Source organism: Ipomoea nil, unplaced genomic scaffold (assembly GCF_001879475.1).
Source record: "Ipomoea nil cultivar Tokyo-kokei standard unplaced genomic scaffold, Asagao_1.1 scaffold0317, whole genome shotgun sequence".
NCBI lineage: Eukaryota > Viridiplantae > Streptophyta > Magnoliopsida > Solanales > Convolvulaceae > Ipomoea > Ipomoea nil.
The window spans coordinates 1,878,021-1,888,730 of record NW_017616745.1 but is presented as its reverse complement, the minus strand read 5'-3'; the positions used below and the strand labels follow the sequence as shown (position 1 = coordinate 1,888,730).

Below are 10,710 nucleotides of genomic sequence, written 5' to 3'. Positions count from 1 at the left end.
CACAGGCTTAGGCCGGGGCCCAAGTGGGCTTGGCCACGTGCACTGATATTCCTAAGTTATTGCATTATGCCAGAACAACTAGGTTGGTAGGTTGGTCCCGACCTGATTAGGTCGGGACACAGCGATCGTTGGAGCACCCGCGTATGCGGCCTTTAGCAAAGCTCGGTAAGTGAGATGGTTAGTAGGACGATCATGACGGGTCGGTGAAGGTCGTGTTGGAGAATAATGAACCACAATCGATTTAATATCCGTAAAATAATATTTATATATATACACACGAAATATATATAAAATATTATTAGATATATATCCGAAATATATATATACACACAAATATATATAAAACGGACCCAACGGTTATATATACATGTATATCTACGAAAAAGATATACCAATATATATCAACCAAAAAGAAATTATAATTAGATTATAATTCCAAATCAACAAGAAAGAATGGATTTTTGCTTAGAGCATAATCCAAAACAAGAAAGAAGGAGAAGAGAGAAAGAATTGTACGAGTTAGGCAAAGTGTCTGTCTTTCCTTAAAACCTTATTTGTCACCTCCCAAAAGTGCTAGGAGCGTTGTGGCCTAGGTTTCCCAGGATAAAACGTACAACGGTTCGACGTTTGAGCACCCAAACGAACGAACCCGGCGAACTAGAGCACGAACAGAACACAGCTTCAAGAATGGAGTAGGAGCAGAGATTTTTGGAGCTGGGAAAACGAAGTTTCTGTGTTGTGTGTGTTGTTCTCAAATCAGTGTCGAAACACTGTTGCTACCCTCTTTCTTATATAGGGATGTAGGATATCAAATAGCATTTAACTAGGCCATTAACACCAGCCTTGTAACATCGTGTTGTGTGTGTTGTTCTCAAATTAGTGTCGAAACACTGCTGCTACCCTCCTTCTTATATAGGGATGTAGGACATCAAATAGCATTTAACTAGGCCATTAACACCAGCCTTGTAACATCTGAAACAGCTGGCCTTTAGTGCAAATTTAATTCAAAAACAAATACAGAGATTAAAATTCTGTAACGGATGAATTAAATTAAATCTCCAACTGTCCAGAAACCGCTGCGTGTTGCTTTCGGCCGCAGCGCACTAGAGTTGGAGCAAGGCCTTTTTGCAAGTTACATATTACTTGTTAGTCATTACCTCTCTCACCCTTGCCTGTAAACTCTATGCACAATAGGTCTTCATCCGTCATCACCTCTGATGAACTCTCACACTATTACGACTTAAACAAGGCTTTGGGTAATCAGTCGAATCAATTGAACTAGCTCCATGGGACAATAAATTTTAATTTTAGCAAGGTAATGTTAATTAATTCACAAGTAATTCATGAATATAATACAAGTGAATCACTAATATTCTATTTGTCCTACTTACTATTCATGGATCAAATCGACTATTTATTTTATGCTTATTTCCTTTAATATTTTTTACTTATATTTAAATTTGATTTTTTGTGCTTAATAGTATTTTTTTAGTGTAATTTATAAATATATAATTTTTGTATACTGGTACTAAACTTAATATTATAAAAAAAATTTATAATTTCAATCAAGTCTCGTTAACCGGAACTAGACACACAAAATGGGACAAAAAGAGTAATATTAATGGCAAAACACATATAGTGAGTTTGTGTGTCTATAATATTTTAGAAATATAAATAAATAATTTTCTTTTTTTTTTCTCTTCACTGAAATTATTTACGAACTCTTGACCATTAAATCAGGTCTACGGTCTCTGTCGTCCTGGGAAAGCTTTGAAGGTGGCATTGCTCTCGCCTCTCTATATATAATCCCTCCCATTTCTCCCCTCTCAAACAATTCCAAACTTCAATCTTCCTTCCATCTAAAAGCTCTGTCTTATCGATCATGGCTGCCATTAACAATTGTGCCATAGCCTCCGCCGTGGCTTTGGTCTTCTTATTTCTCGCCGGCGTTCCGGAGCCATCCTTGGCGACTCTGGTTAAGGAACAGGGGCCTGTCCTCGAGTACCACAACGGCACCCTTTTAAAGGGCGAGGTCACCGTTAATCTCGTCTGGTACGGGGAGTTCACGGCGACCCAACGGTCTATCATCGTTGATTTTCTCCAGTCGTTTAAATCGGAAAAAGATGCTCCGGCGCCGTCTGTTGGGTCTTGGTGGAAGACCACCGAGAAGTATAAAGGCGGCGGGTTAGCCAGTCTTGTTGTCGGAAAGCAAATAATGGATGAGAAATGTTCGCTGGGGAAATCGCTCAAGGATGAGCAGATTGAGGAGTTGGCGGGAAAGGGTGGGCATGACGCCGCGTCTGTTAGCGTTGTGATGACGGATAAGGATGTTTCTGTGGACGGGTTTTGCCGGAGTAGGTGTGGAACTCACGCGTCGACGGCGGCGGGGGAGAACCGAGTTGCGTACGCGTGGGTGGGGAACTCGGAGACTCAGTGCCCCGGGAAATGCGCGTGGCCGTTTCATCAGCCCATTTACGGCCCCCAGACGCCGCCTCTGGTGGCGCCTAACGGAGACGTTGGAGTTGACGGAATGATCATCAACCTCGCCACCGTCTTGGCCGGGACCGTGCAGGGCCGTATTTTAAATTTTGGTGGCCCTGTTCTGGTAAATAAATGTGGCCCTACCAAAATCACAATTTTTAAAATCAATACATGCAAGTTTCGAACCTTTGACCTCCAAGTTAAAATACAATAAATATACATTTTTACCATCTCTTCATAGAACCTTTTAAGTTTAATTGAAAACTCTTAATTTTTATTTCGAAACTAGCTAGGTAAAAATTAAATATTGGACCTATAAAATTTGGGGCCCCTCTAAAATTGGGGGCCCTGTGCGGTAGCCCAGCTTGCACAGCCTAAAATCCGGCCCTGGGACCGTGACCAACCCGTTTAAGGACGGGTACTTCCAGGGGCCGGCGACGGCGCCGTTAGAGGCCGTCAGCGCCTGCACGGGGATGTTCGGGTCCGGGTCGTACCCGGGAAACGCGGGTAAAGTCTTGGTGGATAAGACCTCGTCGGCGAGCTACAATGCGCACGGCGCAAACGGGCGCAAGTTCTTGCTCCCGGCCATGTGGGACCCTGCGAAGTCAGCATGCGCGACACTGGTCTGACGTGGACAACAAGAAGAGAGTAGGTGGGGCCGGGCGGGGTAGGAGTACGATCCTGTGTTGGCGTCTCCATCCGTGTAAATAGAAGGACGCGCACGTGGCTCTTTTGCCAGGGGTTTGGTTGGTTTGGTTCGGTTGTCGTTTAGTATAGCTGTGAAAATCCTGTTCTGCAATGAACATCAAAAATGCAATGCTAAAAGGATATAATCTTTTAGTAAAATAATAAATAATAAATTTTGTTTTGCCGGATACAGATATGGGTTCCAAGTTTCTGTTTTCAAGTCTTCAAAAAAAAAAAAAAAAGACCAACAAAAAAATTGTGGGGAACATCAACAGTAATGTAAAATGGCTTTTGAAAACAACATTATATAGTTGTCACTCTCACTCTCTCAGGGAACTCAAACAAGACCCAAAAAGCATATCCTGAAAGCATCAAGACAACTATAACCATTTTGAACTTTTGTGCCTGTGAAGGCAGCCATTTGGTCGCCTTCTGCCGGAGAAGGCAACCAACTGGTCACCTTCTCTGGTAGATGACGACTGGTCGAGAAGGCAACCAACTGGTCACCTTCTCTGGTAGATGACGACTGGTCGGCACCTTCTCTGGTAGATGACGATTGGCGACGGTTTGACTGTCGTCAGATTTTTGCTGGATATGATGTCGGAACTTAAATGGGCTGTAATAGCAGATCATTTATCGATTCTTGGACTTCATTGCCTCAATTTAACATGTGAAATGATATAATTGCACTTTTTAAATGTTTAGGAACCTAATTAACTTTTCAGGTAAAGCTTAAAAGTTTATTTGACCCTTTTCCCAATAAAAAACAGTTTGTAACTTCATCTTTTCTTTTTCTTTTTTTTTTCTTGAATAATATTTATAATAATATCAAAATTCTAAGGTGCTAATCCACATTTATGCCAATTGCACCAAGTACAACTAAAAGTGAATGTAAAAAAGCTTTGTGGTTTATGCCAGGTGCAAGAGGCACCAATGCCAATCAATAAACTTTCCCATAATAACTACTCCGTATATTAGTATGATTTTCTGAGTTTGGTTTAGGGGAGGAATTGATCATAGAAAATAAATGATAGTTAACTCAAGGATGCAGTTCAACCAAACAATTTTATGACAGAAAACTAAATCATGATATTAACCAAGCCAAATGTAAGATCAATCTCAGGATAAACATAAATCAAGATACCCCAAGTGACAAGTAGACATACACGGACAGATATTAGAGCTTTCAAGACTCTGATCTATCCATTTGTTGCATGAAATTTATATGGTAAAACCAAAGCCTCAGAAGTAAGGACTGTAACGCATTGGTGCCCTGAACCTAGGAACCTTCCTGCAATGTAGGCAGCAATAAACAGTTTTTACCAATTTTGATGTTAATAACTAAACTACTAAAGGGAGCTTGTTAGAGTAGTGAATGTCATTCAGCATAGCAGTAAATCATACCCATATCCATAAGGAGTATAGAAGAAAGGAGCTGGGTATGGTGTCCTGCCCCGAAAGCCCATATAAGGATTGGGACGTCGTGGACGGAAATGCTTCATGCCAGGAATATTAGTTCGTTTTGCCGATACCTATCATCAATATTACAATTTTGAAAAGATTAAGGACTACGAGAGATGGAGACAACATAACAAGGCACCTTTTAGAAGTGTATCCATGTGAGAAAATGATAGAAAAATTAGATCAGTGCTCCGGATCACCTTTAGTTGGCGGCCATGAAGCTCAGACTCATTCAGAAGAAGGGCCTCTTGAACAGCTTCTTGTTCAAGAAATTCAACGTAGGCATATCCCTTTGGTTGCCCAAACTTATTAGTACGGATAGTAACTCTATTTACAGTACCGCATGCCTGGAAGTGCTGCTGCACTTCCTCAGGGGTGCATGAATAATCCACCTGCAAAACACTTTGTCACAAATTTATTGTCCAAGTAGACTGCACTGTAAGAATTTTGACTCTTGATTTGGATTGGATCATAGATAAATCAAGTAGTATCACCACAACTCCACAAGCTATGTAAAAGGCCGAGACCAACTACAAAGTTTCAAAAGTTTCATATCTTGAAACTTTCTTCAGAAAACAAACCAAGACTCCCATTATGATAGTGGAACATATTAAAAAACAAAAATTGAGTAAACACATTCTTTCCATCAAATCACAGAAAATACCTGAGCAGCCTCAGTGGAGAGAAAACTCACAAATGCTAGTGACTTAGAAGCAATGCACTAAAGAACTACCAGCTTTTACCATTGATGCAATCTTTCAAATCTTTATATAGACTTAGGAGCCTTATATCAGCACACTCAAGAGATGCAATGCACACAATGAGCTACTAGTTTTTAGTCTTTTTACCATTAATACAGCTTCTTAAATTTCTATATAAACTATCTTATGAACTAACATCAGCACACTATCTATTCACACAAGCAGTAAACGGAGAAGGAGAAGCATAGCCATATGTGCAAATGTGCATTTCAAATTCATAGAAAGCTAAATACTTCACTGAATGAGTTGACAAAATGAGATTCTGCTTCTTTGGTAGGTAAATGTTATATACATTAAATGGTTTGATAATTAAGTGAATATAACAACAAATTGGACAAAAGAGAATTCTCACATTGCCAACAAAGACGGAACGAGAATCGACTTCTTCCCTATTCGATTGGCTCGCAGCAGCAGAAGAAGGGTCTGGTTGGGAGTAAAAGAAAGCCAAATATCAAAGCGATCAGTTTACACAATCATTTAAGCTCAAATTCCTTAAAAACACTTCCATTCTGTTAAAATGAACGAAAATGAAGCGTCAAAGCCGAAGAAACACGAGAGTCGGAGAGTGACACCTGAAACAGCACCCATTTCCTTCTCAACTTTGGCCTGCATTTCGCGGAGCGCCGCCGCCTCGTCTTCCATTTCCTTCAACCTCTTTTTCATCTCATCCAATTCCTAAATGCATAAATGTATACGTACTCGCTTAGGGTTACCGAAACAGTGAAAACAGAATGAATCGGAAATTAGGCAAACGCAAACAACATAGGGAAGGAAGAGAGAATGAGAGATGAACCACGGCAGCTCCGGCCTCCGCCGCTGCGGCCATTTCCACGTCGTCGTCGCCGCCATCCATCGCGACCTCCCTCTCGGTGGCTCGCTCCGCCCCCCGATATAACTTGTCTTCCCTTTATACATGTATCTGCAATAAAATATACCCCGCCGGAAATTTTACTAAAAGTATTTAATTGCAATGGATCCCAAACGTTTCGAGAATTTGGAAATAACCCCATCTCCCATAAATTACACTTACCCCTCGCATTTTTCAACATATTAAATTAGTGACAATTTTTACTTGGACATTAGCTCTTCTATGTACACGAGGTGTTCTGAGCAGATACAAACTATAAAAGGCACATTTAAATCTTTGATGTCAACTCTTTACTACTTAGATTGGTTATGCGTTTTTAATGAACGAGAATGATTTTATACCTTGATGTCAACTTTTTTGCCACCTAGATTGTTATACATTTTTAAGCGTTGGATTATTTGCATGTTAAAAGTGATATATGAATGAGGCTTAAAACGTGACGAGAAAATTCAGTCTATATTAAATTTAAATGTTATAGTATTTAAAAAATATTTAACAAACATGAAAAGATTATGAAGGATACAATATGGTGCTCTAATAATTATACATATGGAAAGTGAGACTCAAAACTTGATGAGACAATTTAGTTCATATTTAATTTAAACTTTAAAGAATTTAGAGGGATATTTTTCTAACACAATAATTCATGAAGAACACAATCTGGTGCTCCAGTATAGTTATTATACTCATGGAAAGTGATACATGAGTGGGGCTCAAAACGTGATGAAAAATTCAATCCATATTCAATTTAACCGATAGGGTAATTGAAGGATATTTTTCTAACACGAGAATATTATGAAGGACACAATTTAGTGCTCTGGTTATTATACTCATGGAAAGTGATACATGAGTGGTGCTCAAAATGAGACAATTCATTCCGTATTCAATTTAAACGTTATAGTATTGAGAGGATATTTGTCTAACGAGAATATTATGAAAGACACAACCTGGTGCTCCAGTTATTATACTCATGAAAAAGTGATACATAGAGTGGGGTTTAAAACGTGATGAGACAATTCAATCCGTATTCAATTTAACGTTAGAGTATTTTGAGAATATTTTTTCTAACATGATAATATTATAGGGTGTGTTTGGTTGGTGGGTTTTGCCCATAGGGATGAGTATGAAAGTGATTGTTGTTGTTTGGTTGATAGGTTTTTAGAACACTACTATGGGTTTCGAATATCCCATCAATTGAAAAACTCATACCCAAATACAATAAGGTTTTCATTCCCTTATTCATTCCCAAGCACTACTATTAGTAACCATTCCCATTCCACCCTACTACCAAACATGTTAAATATTTTCACCAAAACTCATTACCATTACTAAGTATTTGATACCCATACCGATTCCGATTCCTATGTGCGAACCAAACACACCCTATGAAGGGCACAATCTAGTACTCCAGTTATTATACTCACGGAAAGTGATACATGCGTGGGGCTCAAAATATGATGAGACAATTCAGTCCGTATTTATATGATATTTTTCTAGCACGAGAATATTATGAATGACATAATCTAGTGCTCCGATTATTATACTGATAGAAAGTGATACATGACTGGGGCTCAAAACGTGGTGAGACAATTTAGTCCGTATTCAATTTACACGTTAGAGTATTTATAAGATATTTTTCTAATAATTAATACGAGAAAATTATGAATGACACAATACAGCGCTTCAATAATTATACTCATGGAAAGAGATACATGATGAGACTCAAAACGTAGCGATGCAATTCAATTTGCATTCAATTTAAACGTGATGGGGATATGGGACCCTAGGGGTCCATTTTATTGGGAAAGTATTGACCCAAGTGGGGGTGGTGAAAGAAGGAGGTTGGACCAAGTCTTGTTGGGCTAGGAAGACAAGCACGCATGGTGGGCCGGGGTGAAGAACATGGACCGGAAGGCAGGAGGAAGTAGGTGCGGGAGGTAGGTATTTATATGAGGGGGGGTAGGTACGGCGTGAGGGGGGGAGGTAGGTACGATATGAGGGGGGGAGGTAGGTACGGCGTGAGGGGGGAGGTAGGTACGGCATGAGGGGGGTAGGTACGGCGTGAGGGGGTAGGTAGGTACGGCTGAGGGGGGGAGGTAGGTGCGGCGTGCATGGTGGAGGATGCGGGAGTCGCGGGGATAGTGGCGACGTGACATGCATGGCGACAAACAAGCGGAGTAGGGGAGGAGCAACGTGGGACACGCGGACGCCAGAGGAGGAGGGGGGCTTGCTATAAATAGGGGCCCTAGATCTTTGGCTAAGGGGTAACTCAGACACGATAAGCACTACAGTCTAGTGGTTTTGGTCTTGTACTCTCAATCCAGTCACTTGGGTTCGATTCCTACCAGTAGCATAGTTCGCTATACCCCATCCTGTATGCCTTGTTCTTTGTAATTGGGCTGCCATTCTGGGCCTGTACCTCGGGCTTTTGTACGCATTGTTCTGGGCCTAGCACCCTACACCCCGTCCTATGTTCCTATACCCGGTTACCCGGTTTATGGTGGACCCAGTCCCAATAAAACCATCATTGGTGCCTAAAGGAAGTAGAATTCGGTACAACTACCTCCTTTCTTTCCCAAACTCAACCTCTAGTTCCCAAGCTTTCATGATATCCCCATCACAAGTCCCCCACTTCTTTTAGGTATCTTGATGCCTAAAAGAAGTGGAATTCGGTATCACCACCTCCTTTCTTTCCCTTTCTCAACCTCTCGCCGCCACCTTCCATTATCACCATTGTTGTGCGTCACGCCATTACTCCGTACCTCTGCCACACACCGCATGTTGCCCTGGCCTTCGCTTCATCACCTAGTGTCGAGAGGTCAAGGTGACTCCTCTATTGTCACTTCTTGGGTGCTTCTTGCACTGTACATCTCTTTTGTTGCATTTATTTAGTATGCTTTGTCAATTTCTCCATGATGCACCTGCATGCTTCTTTTAAATATTCGATGGATGTCTTTGCTCCTTCTCCATCCTACACCTGCATGCAACCTTTTTTTTTTTTTTTTTAAGGATGAAGGTAACTGAAGATTGTAGGATGGGGTAGTGTGGGTTGCGATAACCCACACGCCCCCTCCGCCAATGCCATGCGGCTTGCCGGGGGCAAGTCCACGCATGTGGGTTGCGATAACCCACATGCCCCATCCGCTAAAAACCATGCGGCTTGCCGAGGGCAAGTCCGCGCATGTAGGTTGCGATAACCCACACGCCCCATCCGCCAAAAACCATGCGGCTTGCCGAGGGCAAGTCCGCGCATGTAGGTTGCGATAACCCACACGCCTCATCCGCCAAAACCATGTGGCTTACCGGGGGCAAGTCCGCGCATGTGGGTTGCGATAACCCACATGCCCCATCCGCCAAAACCATGCGGCTTGCCGGGGGCAAGTCCGCGCATGTGGGTTGCGATAACCCACACGCCCCATCCGCCAAAAACCATGCAGCTTACCGGGGGCAAGTCCGCGCATGTGGGTTGCGATAACCCACATGCCCCATCCGCCAAAACCATGCGGCTTGCCGGGGCAAGTCCGCGCATGTGGGTTGCGATAACCCACATGCCCCATCCGCCATGGCCGTAGAGCCAGCATGCATAGCACGTAAGAGCACATAGGAGCACATAGTTGAGGTGGCCGTGGGCCAAGCATGCAGAGCACATAGGAGCACATAGTTGAGGTAGCCGCGGGCCAAGCATGCAGAGCACATATGAGCATATAGTTGAGGTGGCCGCGGGCCAAACATGCAGATCACATATGAGCATATAGTTGAGGTGGCCGTGGGCCAAGCACGCAGAGCACATAGGAGCACATAGGGGCACATAGTTCGGGAAAATAAACACAACCTTTACCTAACTAAGTGTTCAAGTGTACTCACCAGAGTAGCGTCTCGATGTGCTAAGTGTGTTACCTTATAGGGTAGCTCCTCTTGCGAATCAACCATTTGGGCGTACCTCGGAACCTTGCTAGGATGGTAGAGACTACAAACACGGGCTAATCGTAGCGATCCCCACAGACGGTGCCAATGATGGTTTTATTGGGACCGGGTCCACCATAAACCGGGTATAGGAACATAGGACGGGGGGGGGTAGGGCGCTAGTCCCAGAACAATGCGTACAAAAGCCCGAGGTACAGACCCAGAATGGCAGCCCAATTACAAAGAACAAGGCCTACAGGATGGGCTATAGCGAACTATGCTAGTTGTAGGAATCGAACCCAGGTGACTGGATTGAGAGTACAAGACCAAAACCACTAGACTGTAGTGCTTATCGTGTCTGAATTGCCCCTTAGCCAAAGATCTAGGGCCCCTATTTATAGCGAGCCCCCTCCTCCTCTGGCGTCCGCGTGTCCCACGTTGCTCCTCCCCCACTCCGCTTGTTTGTCGCCATGCATGTCACGTCGCCACTATCCCCGCGACTCCCGCATCCTCCACCATGCACGCCGCACCTACCTCCCCCCCTTAGCC

At 42.9% G+C, this 10,710-nt stretch overlaps 2 protein-coding genes across 3 annotated transcripts; one reads left to right on the top strand and one right to left on the bottom strand.

Annotated features, from left to right (window-relative positions):
• Positions 1 to 1,738: 1,738 nt before the first annotated feature.
• Positions 1,739 to 3,360, top strand: LOC109168817 (protein EXORDIUM-like 2). 2 transcript variants are annotated; one of them, XM_019317720.1, is made up of 2 exons: positions 1,739 to 2,560; positions 2,871 to 3,360. In XM_019317720.1, the coding sequence occupies exons 1-2, from the start codon at positions 1,883 to 1,885 to the stop codon at positions 3,108 to 3,110; spliced, it is 918 nt and encodes a 305-aa protein (XP_019173265.1). In that variant the 5' UTR covers positions 1,739 to 1,882; the 3' UTR covers positions 3,111 to 3,360. The 2 variants fall into 2 exon arrangements, with proteins under 2 accessions (XP_019173265.1, XP_019173264.1); XM_019317719.1 differs by having other exon boundaries at positions 1,739 to 2,569; positions 2,880 to 3,360.
• An 843-nt stretch (positions 3,361 to 4,203) lies between these two features.
• On the bottom strand, positions 4,204 to 6,295 carry LOC109168859 (polyadenylate-binding protein 2-like). Its single transcript, XM_019317722.1, has 6 exons — positions 6,184 to 6,295; positions 5,963 to 6,065; positions 5,743 to 5,813; positions 4,830 to 5,021; positions 4,573 to 4,700; positions 4,204 to 4,459 (listed from the first exon to the last, which is right to left on the bottom strand). The coding sequence occupies exons 1-6, from the start codon at positions 6,241 to 6,243 to the stop codon at positions 4,411 to 4,413; spliced, it is 603 nt and encodes a 200-aa protein (XP_019173267.1). The 5' UTR covers positions 6,244 to 6,295; the 3' UTR covers positions 4,204 to 4,410.
• Positions 6,296 to 10,710: the final 4,415 nt, after the last annotated feature.

Bases quoted from the DNA above. Each gene is read 5' to 3' on its own strand.
- LOC109168817 (XM_019317720.1), top strand. From the start codon at position 1,883: ATGGCTGCCATTAACAATTGTGCCATAGCCTCCGCCGTGGCTTTGGTC. The intron at 2,561-2,870 runs GGGACCGTGCAG...AAATCCGGCCCT, and splicing joins ACCTCGCCACCGTCTTGGCC to GGGACCGTGACCAACCCGTT.
- LOC109168859 (XM_019317722.1), bottom strand. From the start codon at position 6,243: ATGGATGGCGGCGACGACGACGTGGAAATGGCCGCAGCGGCGGAGGCC. The intron at 4,701-4,829 runs GTGATCCGGAGC...TATTGATGATAG, and splicing joins TTCATGGCCGCCAACTAAAG to GTATCGGCAAAACGAACTAA. The intron at 4,460-4,572 runs GTATGATTTACT...CCTACATTGCAG, and splicing joins TATACTCCTTATGGATATGG to GAAGGTTCCTAGGTTCAGGG.